This window comes from Hylobates moloch, unplaced genomic scaffold, assembly GCF_009828535.3.
Source record: "Hylobates moloch isolate HMO894 unplaced genomic scaffold, HMol_V3 SCAFFOLD_18, whole genome shotgun sequence".
Taxonomy (NCBI): Eukaryota; Metazoa; Chordata; class Mammalia; order Primates; family Hylobatidae; genus Hylobates; species Hylobates moloch.
In genome coordinates, this window is record NW_026652293.1 from 63,303,959 (window position 1) to 63,319,741 (window position 15,783).

The following is a 15,783-nucleotide window of genomic DNA, read 5'->3' on the forward strand; positions in this document are numbered from 1 at the left end:
TGAAAATAGGGAACTAAAAATTTTCCAGAGATGCAAAGTCAAAGGGGGATTAATATTTACTTAGAAATGAAGTAGCAGGTGCATGCTTTATAAAGAAAAGCCAAGAAAGGATGAAATTAGGGGAGAGACTGAAAAAGATGGAAAAATGTGTCAACTAAAGTCTCATTTTGAAGAAAGTTACAGATCAACAAAGAGGGAAAAACTCAGGTACAAAGACTCCATATTATGTCTTGCATTGATTAGGTAGGTGTTTTATATGCACTTTTAAATTTTCTCTTCCTGCAAATACTGTGAAATAAGTATCACTACCAGAGATGACATTCAAATATTTAACTGCAGACAAATATTTAACAGCACAGACACTAGCCAATCAGAAGCTGGCTACAGGAGCCCTGCTAAGCCAGGCACTAACCCTCTAATGGGTGGATCATGAGGCCAAGGTAGGGGTCAGGGCAGCAGCAGATTCTGTACAGAGGCCGTTCACCAACCTTTGAGATGTTGCAATATTTACCAAGTAGCGCAGCTGAAATAGTGTGTGCCAGTTGAACATCAGCTCTGAGTGGAAACCCAGGGCCATGTCCTCTGGGCAGGTGTAGGCTTTCTCTCTTGCCTTTGTCCTCTGTAGAGTATGATGCTAGCATTGAAGTCTTTCTTGTTGCGCCTGGCTGTGGTGGTCTGCACCACTATCTGTGTCTCCAAGCCGCAGCCCACTCCATGGGGTCCTGATGGTTGCCTGCTGAATCTTGGGAGGACAGCAGGCAGCAGGGACCCTCAATTGCTGTTGCCACTTAATCCCTTTAGCATCCTCAGGATAAGCCCAGTCTGTACAAATTTAGGTTCATTTTATTTCTAAAGCCTCAGGAACAATGTCAGAAGGGAATTACAGTGAAGAAAGAAAGAGTTCAAGTTCCAGCTTACCTAGACTTCCTGCAGAGCCTCGAAAGAGAAGGCAGGGTTGCAGATATCTTTGTTTCATCTGTCCAGCATCCTCTCCCGTGCCTTGGTATGGGGCTTTGAAGCCAGGCTGCCTGGGTTTGCAACTTGCCACTTATTAACAGTGTGACCTTGGGATAAAGGCCCACCTTTCAGAGCCACTATAGATTGGTTATTAGAATTGTTGGTTTTGTTAGGTGTTAAAAAATGTCAGGGCTTTTTTTTTTTTCTTCTTTTGATGTGTAAACTGAGGTATTAGGAGATAGGAAATGATATGGTGTTTGGAATTTGCTTTAAAACATATTCCAACAAAAGGGCTGGACTCAGTGGCTCATGCCTGTAAACCTAGCACTTTGGGAGGCTCAGGCGGGTGGATCATCTGAGGTAGGGAGTTCGAGACCAGCCTGACCAACAGGGAGAAACCCCATCTCTACTAAAAATACAAAATTAGCCAGGCATGGTGGCACATGCCTGTAATGCCAGCTACTCGGGAGGCTGAGGCAGGAGAATTGCTTGAACCTGGGAGGTGGAGGTTGCGGTAAGCAGAGATCACGCCATTGCACTCCAGCATGTGTAACAAGAGCGAAACTCCATCTCAAAAAAAAGAAATATATATATATATATATATATAACAACAAAAAAGGAAGGTCTTGATGCGGTGGATGGGGAGGGGCAGAGGAGACAGGTTGAGATGGTTGAAGCGAGGTGCTAAGTACATAGGGTGGGGTTCTTGCGCTCTCCAGACTTCTGTGTATTTGAAAATTTTCATAACAAGAGAAAACAAAAAATTAAACAGAAAATGAAGTTTTCATTTCCTCTAGCAAAACAAACATAACAGGGACTTAGGATGCACTTTTCCCGATCGCTCCTCTGGCAGAATATTTTGATCCTCCAGCTAGCTTCCAGCTCTCATCCTGTTCATCTGTTCTGTAGACACTGGCAGGAAATAGGCTTTTCAACAGGGCCTGCTAGGTCCAGTGCTAGGGAGTAGAGCGTTTTGGATTCTATGCCCACATTTTTTTTTTTTAAGTGACCAGTTTTCTACTTGAGATACTTGAAATACAAAGTCTCATGGTGAGGTCTTACCCTCTGCTGTCCCATTCCTTTTTACGGGCCATCATGGCGTTAATCTTATCTCCAAGGAGAAAAATTGGGAGGAGAGGCCTAGATTCCTCAATAGAAGCCGGAAGGAAAGGTCTGCAGAATGAAGAGTGTGAAGTGAGGTTTACGGTTTGAATCATCCGAATGTCAAGGAGAAAAGAAGAAAAATGAATCATCATCATTTGACCACGGTATTTACAGCTAGCGGAAGGGACGAGAGGAGAAAAAAGCAAGGGAGGAGAAAAAGGAACAACGTCTCAGAATAAAATTGGGGTGGGTGGGGGGAAGAGGAGGAAGACAGTCTGAGAAAATGGTTTGGTTGCACCAGTACTGGCCGCAACACAAAAATTTGTCCGTTCCTGGTTGAAATTAAAAATAAATATGCATGCACATGTATTTGTCTGCTGTGTTTAATCAGATAGCGAGGCACTCCTTTAAGCACCTTGAAGACCCAAAGTTGCGCTCAGAGGCTGCCCACCTGGAACGGAGCCCGAGGTTGAGCAGGGAGCTACTCAGAGGACCCAAAGCCGCCTAGCTGACCACCTTCTTCCTTATGAGTTCCCAGTAACGGAGCCCAGTAGAGGAGACGCTACACTTCTCTGTGGGTGCAGAGGCTAAGGGCAGGTGTCTCCATAGAGGCGTCAGCGCCCACCAGCAGCAGTGACCGCGCACAGGGAGGTGAAGAATGCGACCACAGTGATACGTCCAACCTGGAAAACGGGCCTGAGAACCAAAGGGCCAACTTCTGGCCATGCATAACGAAGTAGAGCAGTCTCAGGGGAGAAGGCACTGGAAAAGCGTTGCAGGCCAATTTTTCCCAGTAGAAACGGTGGGGTGGGAGGGAGACCCGCTCACCCCTTTTGACCCACCCCTGCAGCTCAGCCACGCCTCCTAGGGAGGTGGGCAGCCTCGCAGGAGCCCGCACGAGGCTGCAGTACCGCCCTCCGCCGCATGAGGGCAGCACGGCCTGCCCGTGCAGCAGCGGCGGACCCCGCGCCCCTCTTGGCCAGAGCCAGGCGCAGGCCGGCTTGCGGTGCCGTCGTTCATTGGCCGCGGCGCGGGCGCTGCCATGTTGGCGGAAGCGGACCCCCTGTGCCGTGGAAACTGGCGGTGCCCGTGGCCGCGGCCGCCGAGTCCGTCTGCGCAGCCTCCTGCGTTTTCTCGCTTGCATCTTGGCACTGAGAGGCGGTGGCCGGCGGGATGGAGAAAAGTAGGATGAACCTACCGAAGGGGCCAGACACGCTCTGCTTCGACAAGGACGAGTTCATGAAGGTGCGCGCGGCGTCCGCTCCCCGGAGCCGGGCCATGGGGGTGCCTCTGCCCTGTGCCCTCTGGGGCCCTCTCTTCGGTCTGCTGCTCCTGCCCGCGCACGCTCAGTGTCAGGTCCTCCGCCGAGTCCTCGCTGCACTTCGCAATGACTCTTTTGGCGTCAGGTTTGGCGGGTGCAGCCTGGAGAAAGCACTTCTGTAAAATAGTGCATGTTACATGAAAAGGCCTGAAAGTTCTGGGCAAGTGGTTTTGAGCTGAATGTCAAAGCCGCTGTTACCCGTTCCTGTTACCATGCAGTGCAGTCAGATTGCCAGTCCCCTTGTCGGAAAGAAGCTTGTTGAGCGGGGCCTTGGAGCTCATTAAGTGTGTGTTGAATAAATCTCTGAGCCCACCTACTTTCCTAGGGACTCGGGTCGGAAAGAAAAAGAACTTAATCTGAAGTTTTGCTTAACATTCAGCTAAAGCTTCCGGAATGGGATATTTAGAAGCTTAGAGCATTCTTACTGGCTACTGCAGTACGACAAAACAAACCACTACTCTTTAAAGAAGTTGCTCTACTTCTTTTTACATGATGCATTTAAAGAAGTTGGTATAGTTGTAGGTCATAAACTTAGAGAAAAGAAATATAAACTGAAAACACTTCACTGATGATAAAGTTCATCAGGCACAGCCTTGAAAATGGCCAGGCTTTGAGTGAGAGCTAGGACGAGCTTTGCTCCTATTTGGTATATTCCTCTGGGTCTGCACTTAAACCATTCAAAAAATGTTTATATTTAATTTCCTGAGGACTAGGATTTTTGACACCGTTTAGTAGCTGCTTTCTGTGTTAAAAAGCGAAAAGTTTTAGCTTGTTAGTAGACACCTACAATTTTGAGCAAGTGAGTTGAAATCTTAACTCTGCCTTTCTTGGTGACTTCTGTTTTCTATTTTTCTAGATTAATTAGCCTGTCTCTTTTTGATAATATTTGCATTCAGATTACATCTCCAAAGCTCTGTTTTTTTAAAAAAAAAAGTATATCTGTATCTTCTCCAGTGTGACCGTATCATTTTTCATATGTAGGACTTACATATACCCATGAATGATGTACCTTATTCTTGTAAGTGATATTCCTATTAGACCACTGTATTAAAAGGTGTAACTTCATTAGGATGTCTGAAAGAATGTACAGGATCAACTCATTGATCCAAAAACCCTTTGTTTTGCCTAGTGGCTAAGAACTACCCTGAAATGAGGGTAGAAAGAAACAGCTAAGGGTACATGTTGGGGAGAGGTGCCCTGGAAGAGGAAAGGCCACACACAGAGATCAGGGGCCTTGTTGACGTCAAGAATCTTGGAGTACAGGATAATCTCAACTTGTCCATCTCTTGACTTCTTAAGGCTCAACACCGGCATCTTCTCTGACTCACTAGCCCCACCACCTTTCCCACTCTGAGTTGACAAAATGCCTTTGGTAAATGCAGCCTCAGGAAGTGAAATCACAGAAATATAAGTTCTAAAATAGAACTTAGAGTGCAAACTGGGGGGGTGGCTAGAATGCCAGCAATTGCATATTTCGTGGCTCTGTGAATATGCCGTACATTTTGTAGTGCTTATAAAAGTGACAACATACATAGAAGAAAATACATAGAACAGCTGTTCTGTGTAAAATGTTGATTTTTTAGGTGGAGCTTGGAGATAAAAGTTATTTGCAAATTTGTGTTTCCTTAAACGTATAAAACTATATATAAGTTGCACTTCCATGGCAGAAAGGATGGTTGGAACACTTGTCGTCCAGGCTCTGTTTCTATGTTTGTGTCTCATTCAACACATTTTGTAATTGGATAGGTTTTGTGCGTGTGAGAAGATTGCGATATGACATTTGCATTAGGAGATTTGAGATTGCTTGAAAATCCAGATTTGAGGTTGCTTGAAATCCACTCTCTTCTGGTATTACCTCTCTTCTGGTATTGATGGGAAACTGTGTTTAGGTTGCCATAGATCATGAGGGCATGCTAGTGCAGTAGTAGCAATTGTTCAGTCAGTGGGCATTCCATCATCACCTGCTATGTGCAAGTTGCAATGGGCCTTGTATACTGTACTGACGGATTTGCACTTGATGCAGTATTCATCGTGGAGTTATAGTCAGGTTAAAAGCAGGAAATGACCTGATCATGTATGTTGCAATTGGAACTGACTGGTGGTGGGAGGCTACTTAAAAAGTTATTTCATTGGTTTTTATGAGATCTGAGAAATACAGGAGGAGATAGTTTGTGAAAAATATTATGTAAATGATCAAAAAGCAGGAGTGGCAGATGAACGAATCACTTAAGGGGTCAAAGGTGGTGGTGGCATGATACTGTTGACTTTGTCAGCTTAATAAAATATACACACTGAGCAACATAGTGAGAATGCATTTCTACAAAATATTAAAAAATTAGCCAGGTGTGGTGGCACATACCTGTAGTCCCAGCTACTTGGGAGGCTGAGGTGGGAGGATTACCTGAGCCTGTGGAGGTCAAGGCTGCAGTGAGCCAGGATTGCAGCACTGCACTTCAGCCTGGGCAACAGAACGAGACCCTGTCAAAAAGAAAGGAAAAAAGAAAAGAAAAAGTACAAACACTCTTACAGAGGGTTGACGATCAGTAGATGAATTAGGATGTAAGATACTGGTAGTAGGAGAGAGGTGGTAGGCTAACAGGGATAACTTAAACCCACTTACCTAGGTGTGCTGTGGAAATCACATCCTTATGTCTCACGTATGACTTCATCTGTTTTACAGAAAAAATAGAGGCCATCAAGCGGTAGCTCCTTCATCTTGCTGACAACAACCTCATTCTTGCATTTGTACCTGTTCTCACTCCCGTCATTAACCTGTTGTGTAAGGCAGTGGTCCCCAACCTTTTTGACACTTTTGGAAGACAATTTCTCCATGGACCAGGAGTGCATGGGATGGTTTTGGGATGATTCAAGTGCATTACGTTTATTGTACACTTTATTTCTATAATTATTACATTGTAATACATAATGAAATAATTATACAACTCACCATAATGTAGAATCAGTGGGAGCTCTGAGCTTGTTTTCTTGCAACTAGACAGTCCCATCTGGGGGTGATGGGAGACAGTGACAGATCATTCGGCATTAGGTTTTCATAAGGAGTGCCTAACCTAGACCCCTCGCATGTGCAGTTCACAGTAGGGTCCATGCTCCTATGAGAATCTAGTGCCGCCACTGATCTGACAGGAGGCAGAGCGCCGATACACAGTGGCTGTGAATACAGGCTGCGCTCCTCCTGCTGTGCCACCCAGTTCCCCACAGGTAGTTGGGGACCCTGGTGTAGGGGTCTTTCCTTCCTCCTGAGGTCTGCCTCCCATGCCTGGATCCAGTGCCCTCTCCCTTCTCAGGACCCTGTTATTCCCACCCTCTCCATACTCCTTCCCATTGGCTTTCAGACACACTCCTATTTTAGTTTCTTCTACTGGACCCTCCAACCTCCAGTTAAAGCCCATCGCTCTCTTCCATCTTACAGCCAAATGCTCAACGGTTGTCTTTACTTTCTCTCCCTTCACTCTTAAATTCACTTCATTCTGGCTTCTGGCCCCATCATTCCACTAAAGACTTCTCACCAAAGTTAACTAGATGGAAGTCGATCCACCAGACCTTTTCTGCTTCCTTCCTGACCTCAGTAGATCAAATGCTCCCTTCATTTGCTTTCTGAAACCTGGTGCTTTCTGGTTATCTTTTGGCCTCTCTGGTCTCCTTGTCCCTTTTGCATAATCATTCTCCTCATAGCCATTAATTGGTGGGTTATGGACTCAGCCACGTGTCTGTTCCTTTTCACATGCTGTGCACTTTTCCCAGGTGACCCACTTCATGCAGCTTCAATGACCACGTGTAGACAGGTGAAAGGTTCATACTTCTGGCCCAAATATCTTCCGATCTGCAGCCTCATGTGCACAGCGCCTTGACATCTCTTCTTGGCTATCTCTCTGGCACCTCAAACTCAGCATATTTAAAACTGAATTTGTGGGGGGAAGATGAAAAAAACCAACCTCCTCTCAAACCTAGCTCTATTCTGGTATTACCTATCTCAGGTAATACTAGACTTGAGGTAGTCCATCCATCTGGTTGTGAGTCAGAAAACCAGGAGTCATCCTTGATAACACCTCTCTGCCTTCACATTCTTCAAATCCAATCTGTTACTAAGCCTTAGGATTTCACTTCCCAAATATCTCTGAAATTTGTCTACTTCTGTCCGTCTCCTCTTTTCCCACTTTCTGACTCATCATTATCTCCGGCCATTATAATCTAGTGGCTTCTTACTATAGTCCCCTGGCATCCGTTCTTGCCTTTTTCTAGTCCATGTTCTACATCACAGGCAGGGTGCCCTTTTCAAAACGCATCTCAGTGCTTGCAGGTAACAAGTGCTTGTATGTAATCAGACTGCCACCTGTGTACACCATGAAACCATGAGAAAGCATTTTCCAGAACATTTGGAAGTATTCCAGAGCAGCTTATTGCATTGATGGACAGTTTCTATTGATTAGTAGCTATCTTGGTTATCAGATTGAAAAAACATAGCATATATAGAGTTGGGTACTATCTGTGGTTTCAGGCATTGACCATTGACCAGGGGTCTTGGAATGTATCTCCCTCAGATAAGGGGACCCCTTACTGTAGTTCTGAGGCTCCTCTGTATTCTAAGTGTGTGAATAGGGAATATTGAAACAGGAGGTGTGTCCAGGAGAATAATGCCTGGCTGATTGAATAGCAGTGACCTGGAGATGTGGGCCCCAGTTTCAGCTCTACTGACCACTCGTGTGATTTTATGCAAATCACTGGCCTCTGGGCTTCAGTTTCCTCATTTGTGTCATGGGGTGATGCTTATCTCGATACTCTTTGCAGTGTTTCTGGCTCTCGTCATTTTATGTTTCTGCGAATAAAGAAACTTACAGTTGCCCCTCAGTATCCGCAGAGGATTGATTCCAGGACACCTCCCACCCCTTCACAGATAGCAAAATCTGCAAATGCTCAAGACCCTCTTGTAAATGGTGTAGTATTTGCATATAACCTACTTACATCCTCTGGAATACTTTAAATCACCTCTAGATTACTTATACTACCCAATACATTGTAAATTGTTGTTATACTGTATTTTTATTTACATTACTTTTTATTTTTTAATTATTTTTTTAAAGAATCTTTTCAATTAATGGCTGCTTGAATTAGAGGGTGTGGAATGCTTGGATACAGAGGGACAACTGTAGCAGATTCTTCCACTTTGCAGATAAAGAAACTGAGGTCCAGAGGTGTTGTGACTTCCCCCCAGAGTCACACAGCTAACTGGGGCAACCCAGGGCCCTTATCTCGTGACTCCCAGGCTTCAGTACTGGAAAAATAATTGTGTCATGCTTTCCTTTCTAGATGGTAGGATCTTTGGAATGTGTGATTTTGAATACTGAGAACAGTCCAAAAATGTCACATAGTCCCTGTGCTAAAGCACATGCATTTTATCAGTAGGGACAAGATTGAGGGCCATCACTTATTTAAAACAAATTGTAACCCATCTAGTGATGTGGACTCTTGGCCTGTAGATGAGATACAGGAAAGCGGATGTAAGCGTGAAAGCAGCACAGCCCAGTGTTGCTGAGTGCCCGGCACAGCATGTGCATCATTTCACCGCAACTAAAATGCTGACCTTACAGGTTCATGGTTTCATTTTCGGTCTTTATGAAAAGCTTGAGTTCTCTTTGGCTTCAGTTTGCAACAGAAATAAAGAATGTATTTGAGACTGATTGTCACAGAATTTTCTAATTACCCACATGTGGAGCGATTTCCTAATGTGAAACACTTTTCTTCATGGTATGAGATCAGTACCATTGGACATACACAGTTTATTCAGTTGGCCTTTGGTAAAAAGAAGTTCTTTGGTACGCAAAAAAAAAAAAAAAAAAAAAAGTTTTTTGAGCAGTTCTGGCTTTTGATTTTCCAAGTCACTTCTTGCAATATTATAAAATGTATTACTTGAATAAAATGTTGAACTCATGGTCCCTTGAGTTTTTATTACTTGGGATATTTCTTTGTTCAAAGTTAGATAAACATCATGTAAATAGATCTTTGTTGTTTAGTCGTATAGCATTTAACATCAAATTTCTTTGAAGGTTTAACTAAACAAATTAATCACAAAATGGGGCTTGGGCTTCCTCAGGTGTCCCTAATTCACCCACAGCAGTGAGCACTTCAGAATGAGATCATTCTGCTTAAGAGCTCAGGAAATTAAGTGAGAAAGTAAGCTAAAGACCACATAGATTATCATTAGTGTTAAATTGGGGTAAAAAGGAGAGAGAGAGAGAAGAAATCAGCTAGGACAGAGCACAAATATTTGTTAAATGGAAGTGAGAGGTTGTAGGTTTTCTTTGCCTTCTCATAAATACATCAAACACAGGTACAGTATTGAACAGAGGATTTAGACATAAAATCGATTAATCCATTTAAACATAAGTTATTTAGAACTTAAGTGCTGCTATTTCATAAAACTTCTAAGATCATCTGTCCATAGATGCTGGAAAGCACTTGAGCATACATTTTTAATTTCTCAAGCTTCAGTAATTTGGTAACCAAATAAAGGTTTAGAATGAGCCTTGGAAGACACGAGTTCCAGACTAACTGGGTCATGTGTCAGTGGAGCCACCCTGCACTGGGGACAGCACTAGGTTTGAGGGCAGGGGCTAGAGGGAAGAGCTCCAGGGACGTTTTTGCCCATAGCTTGCTGTTGTGAGGAAGGGTTCCCTTCCCACAGTCTTTCCCATGGCTGGTGCCTTCATGACTTTCAGATCTCAGCTCAGATTCTGCTTTGTAAGGGTCTTCTATCCCCTTTTCATCACTCACTTTCATAGGGTTCCATTTTATTTTCTTTGTAGCACTTACTACTATTCATAATGTTTGCTTACATGTTTATTTTCTCATTTCCCCATTAGAATATATGCTCCTTGAGAACAGGAATGTTGTCTTTGCTTTTCATTGCTGTGCCCCCCTGTAATTACAGCAGTGCCTGAGTCACACTGAATATTTATGTATTTATTGGGTTTTACTTTTGTTACTTATTTATTTTATTTTATTTTAGATTCAGGAGGTACATATGCAGGTTTGTTATGTGGTTATAGTGTGTAATGTTGAGGTTTGTGCTTCTAGTGTACTCATCACCCAGATAGTGAATGTTGTACCCAGTAGGTAATTTTTCAGCCCTCATCTTCCTCTATCTCTTCCCGTTTTGAGTCCCCAGTGTCTATTAATTCCATCTTTATGTCCACATGTACCTATCATTTATGTTCCACTTAGAAGGGAGATTATGTGGTGTTTGACTTTGTGTTTCTGAGTTAGTTCATTTAGGATAATGACCTCCAGCTCCATCCATGTTGCTGCAAAAGACATGATTTCATCTTGTTATGGCTGCATAGTATTCTATGGTGTATATGTACCATATTTTCTTTATTCAGTCCTCTGTTGATAGACACTTACGTTGATTCCATGACTTTGCTATTGTGAATAGGGCTTCAATAGACATAGGAGGGCGGGCGTCTTTTTTTATATAATGATTTCCTTTGGGTGGATATTCCCTAGTAGGATTACTAGGTCAAATGATAGTTCTATTTTTAGTTCTTTGAGAAATATCCATACTGTTTTCCATAGAACCTGTACTAATTTACATTCTCACCAACAGTGTATAAGCATTCCTTTTTCTCACATCCAGTGTTGTTTTTTGACTTTTTAATAAAAGCTGTTCTGATTGTTGTTAGATGGTATCTCATTGTGATTTTAATTTGCATTTATCTGATGATTAGTTACGTTGGACATTTTTTCATATGTTTGTTGGATGCTTGTATGTCGTCTTTTGAGAAATGGCTGTTCATGTCCTTTGCCCACTTTTTAATGGAGTTGTTTTTTTCTTGTTAAGTTCCTTGTAGACTGTGGATATTAGTTTTCTGTTGCATGTATAATTTCCAAATGTTTTCTCCCATTCTGTAGATTGCCTGTTTACTCTGTTATTTCTTTTGCTCTGCAGAGCTTTTTAGTTTAACGAAGTCTCATTGGTCTATTTTTGTTTTTGTTGCATCTGCTTTGAGGTCTTAGTCATAAATCCTTTGCCTAGGCCAATGTCCAGAAGAATTTTTCCTAGGTTTTCTTCTAGGATTTTTATAGTTTCAGGTCTTACATTTAAGTTTTTAATCCATCTTGATTTAATTTTTATATATGGTGAGAAATAGGGGTCCAGTTTCATTTTTCTGCCCGTAGTGAATATTTAATATTTATCGAATATGCAGGGGCATTTATTCTTATCTGTTGGCCCTCTGTCTTAAAGAATGGTTTGAAACACACAGACCTACAGGAGCTCATACTAATCGTTTATGACTTTCAACCTGTAGTTTATTTAGTCCACAGTTTAGCACATAATATTTTGTATTGGTATTTATCTCAATGAGACTGAACATGTTTTGAGTGCAGAGATCACGTCTTCAGCTTGGTGTTGCCTCTTAGTAGTACCTCCCATCATTATGAATACAGAATGATGATGTCTGGGGGATTTGGGTTCTGTCACCGCTGCAGTAGCCAATGATTTGATAGTTTTCTGTATTTGGGGAACATTTTTTCGGCGTTCAGCATGGGACAGCTTGGAGAATTTTGCTCTTCCGTTAAAAGTTCTATGAAATTTTCTCAGTGTTAAGGATATTGATATTTGGGTCTCAGGGAAGCCGTAAATGATTACTTCCCTAGTTCTCTTGTGTTAGTCATTGTTTGCCATCCTTGAGTACAACTAGTTATTAGAGCAGCTAAACTTCTAGACTTTATTTGGTTTTAAATTTGATTGTCACTGCTATTCTAGTTAATGGTTCTTAAGTTTTCCACAGCTGGTTTGTTTTGCTGTCTTATTATCCTGTATTTGATTTGTTAGTCAAGTTCTAGCTGTTTGGGGCATTTGTACTTTACCTGGGTTTAAGTCAGAAATATCTCTGAGTATAAAGAGAAATGATTTTTCTTTTAATTTCTGGACTTACAGACCATAATTCTTGACTTCTTCCAGCTTTTCAGACACAGGCATATATATTTTAACAAGAAAAAGGTCTACTTTTAAAAATATTGCTTTTTAACTAAAATAGCTTATTTTCAAAAAGTGGGTACTATTCCATTCAGGAAAAAAAAGTTTATCTACCTTAGTATTTTTTAATTAATAGACTATTTTTTGGAGCAGTTTTAGCTTTATAGAAGAACTGAGCAGAAAGCACAGAGGTCCCATCATCCCCTCCTGCCTCCCCCTTCACAGTTTCTCCTAGTAACATCTTGCATTATTATAGTACCTTTGTTACAATTGATGAACCAATATTGAGGCATTATTTTTAACTGAAGTGCCATAGTTTTTATTAGAGTTCATTCTTTGTGTTCTACATTCGATGGGTTTTAATAAGTACATAGTGTCATGTATCCACTATTACAGTATCATACAGAACAGTTTCACTGCTTTACAAATCCCTTGTGCTCTGCCTGTCCATTCTTCCCCCTCTCCCAGCACCTTCAGCACCCCCAGCACCCTCCCATCCCTAACCCCAGGCAACTACTGATCTCTTTAGTCTCCGTAGTTTTGCCATTTCCTGATATGTAGTAGGAATCATACAGTATATATAGCCTTTTCAGATTGACTTCTTTCACTTAGAAATATACATTTAAGATTCCTCCATGTCTTTGTGGCTTGATATAGCTCATCTCTTTTTATTGCTGAGTAACGTTCCATGTATGGATATACCACAGTTTGTTCATCTGTTTACCTATTGAAAGAAATCATATTTGCTTCCAAGTTTTGGCAGTTAGAATAAGGCTGCTATAAACATTCACATGGAGATTTTTGTACGGACATACATTTTCAACCCATTTGGCTAAATACGGAGCACAATTGGCAAGACTGTTTAGTTTTGTAAGAAACTGCCGAGCTGTCTTCCAAAGTGACTTCCATTTTGCATTCTTACCAGGAATGAATGAGAGTTCCTACTGCTCCATAACTTCAGAAGCATTTGGTATTGTGTTTTGGATTTTAGTCATTCTGTTCATTAGTGTCTTGTTTTAATTTGCAGTTCCCTAATAATAACTCATATTGAGCATTTTTTCAGATCTTTGCTCATTTTAAAATTAGGTTTGATGTCATATTGTTTGCCCACCCTAGCTTTATTTAGGTATGATTGTCAAATAAAAATTGTGTGACAAATAAAAATTATATACAGTGTGATGATTTGATAATGTGTATACATTGTGAAATAATTACCATAATCAAGGTAATGTATTCATCACCTCACATAGTTAACCCCCTCTTTTTATAGTGAGAACACTTGAGATCTACTCTTAGCACATTTCAAGAATACAGTATATTATTAACTATAGTCATCATGCTATACATTAGAACTCCAAAATTTATTTATCTTATAACTGAAAGTTTGTATCATTTGACATTACTCCCAGCCCCAATCTCTGTTCTCCAGCACCTAGTAACCACCATTCTACTTTTTGTTTCAATGAATTTGACTTCTTTATTTTTTGTTTTTTGTTTTTTGTTTTTTTTTTTTGGAGACAGAGTCTTGCTCTGTTGCCCAGGGAGGGGTGCAGTGGCACCATCTTGGCTCACTGCAACCTCTGCCTCCAGGTCTCAAGTGATTCTCATGGCTCAGCCTCCCAAGTAGCTGGGATTACAGGCGCGTGCCACCACGCCAGGCTAATTTTTGTATTTTTAGTAGAGACAGGGTTTCACCATGTTGGCCAGGCTGGTCTTGAACTCCCGACCTCAAGTGAACCACCCACCTCAGCCTCTCAAAGTGCTGGCATTACAGGCGTGAGCCACCGCGCCCAGCCAGAGTTTGACTTTAGATTCTACTGAGACACTCCATATTAGTGCGTGTCTAATTTTGTGCTGCTAAAACAGAATACTTGGGACTGGATAATTTATAAACTATAGAAGTTTATGTGGCTCACAGTTTTGGAGGTTGGGAAGTTCAAGATCAAGAGGCCACATCTGGTGGAGGCTTTCTTGCTGTGTCAAAGTGGGGTGTAGGGCATCATGTGGCAGAAGTTGGATGGGAGGAGCATACAAGAGCAAGAGAGGGCTGAACTCACTTTTATAACCCCCTCTCAAAAATGAATCCACTAGCATGGTAACAGCATGAATACATTCATGAGGACAAAGCCCTCATGACCACTTCTTAAAGGTCTCCTCTCAACTCTTGTATTGGAGATTAAATTTTCTTGTATGTTTAAGTTCTTTGTAGACTCTGGATATTAGCCCTTTGTCAGATGGACAGATTGCAAAAATTTTCTCCCATTCTGTAGGTTGCCTATTCACTCTGATGATAGTTTCTTTTGCTGTGCAGATGCTCTTTAGTTTAATTAGATTCCGTTTGTCAATTTTGGCTTTTGTTGCCATTGCTTTTGGTATTTCAGATATGAAGTCTGCCCATGCCTATGTCCTGAATGGTATTGCCTAGGTTTTCTTATAGGATTTTTATGGTTTTAGGTCTTACGTTTAAGTCTTTAATCCATCTTGAGTTGATTTTTGTACAAGGTATAAGCAAGGGGTCCAGTTTCAGTTTTCTGCATATGGCTAGCCAGTTTTCCCACCACCATTTATTAAATAGGGAATCTTTTCCCCATTGTTTGTGTCAGGTTTGTCAAAGATCAGATGGTTGTAGATGTGTGGTGTTATTTCTGAGGCCTCTGTTCTGTCCCAGTGGTCTATATATCTGTTTTTGTACCAGTACCATACTGTTTTGGTTACTGTAGCCTTGTAGTATAGTTTGAAGTCAGGTAGTGTGATCCCTCCAGCTTTGTTCCTTTTGCTTAGGATTGTCTTGGTTATGCGGGCTCTTTTTTGAGAAGTTTTTTCCAATTCTGTGAAAAAAGTCAGTGGTAGCTTGATGGGGATAGCATTGAATCTGTAAATTACTTTGGGCAGTATGGCCATTTTCACGATATTGATTCTTCTTGTCCATGACCATGGAATGTTTTTCCATTTGTTTGTGTCCTCTCTTATTTCCTTGAGCAGTGGTTTGTAGTTCTCCTTGAAGAGGTCCTTCACATCCCTTGTAAGTTGTATTCCTAGGTATTTCATTATCTTAGTAGCAATTATGAATGGGAGTTCACTCATGATTTGGCTCTCTGTTGGTCTGTTATTGGTGTATAGGAATGCTTGTGATTTTTGCACATTGATTTTGTATCCTGAGACTTTGCTGAAGTTGCTTATCAGCTTAAGGAGATTTTGGGCTGAGACTGTGGGGTTTTCCAAATATACAATCATGTCATCTGCAAACAGAGACAATTTGACTTCCTCTCTTCCTATTCGAATACGCTTTATTTCTTTCTCTTGCCCGATTGCCCTGGCCAGAACATCCAATACTATGTTGAATAGAAGTGGTGAGAGAGGGCATCCTTGTCTTGTGCCAGTTTTCAAAGGGAATGCTTCCAGTTTT

At 41.7% G+C, this 15,783-nt stretch overlaps 1 protein-coding gene across 2 annotated transcripts in view; it reads left to right on the top strand.

Annotated features, from left to right (window-relative positions):
* Positions 1-3,087: 3,087 nt before the first annotated feature.
* COG2 (component of oligomeric golgi complex 2) overlaps positions 3,088-15,783 on the top strand; it is a 50,780-nt gene continuing 38,084 nt past the window's right edge. Inside the window, exon 1 of one of the 2 annotated variants that reach the window (XM_032137341.2) lies at positions 3,088-3,306. In XM_032137341.2, coding sequence (XP_031993232.1) covers positions 3,235-3,306 — 72 coding nt within the window. In that variant the 5' untranslated portion in view covers positions 3,088-3,234. The remainder of the gene's footprint in view (positions 3,307-15,783) is intronic. The other variant, XM_032137340.2, reaches the window with a different exon arrangement.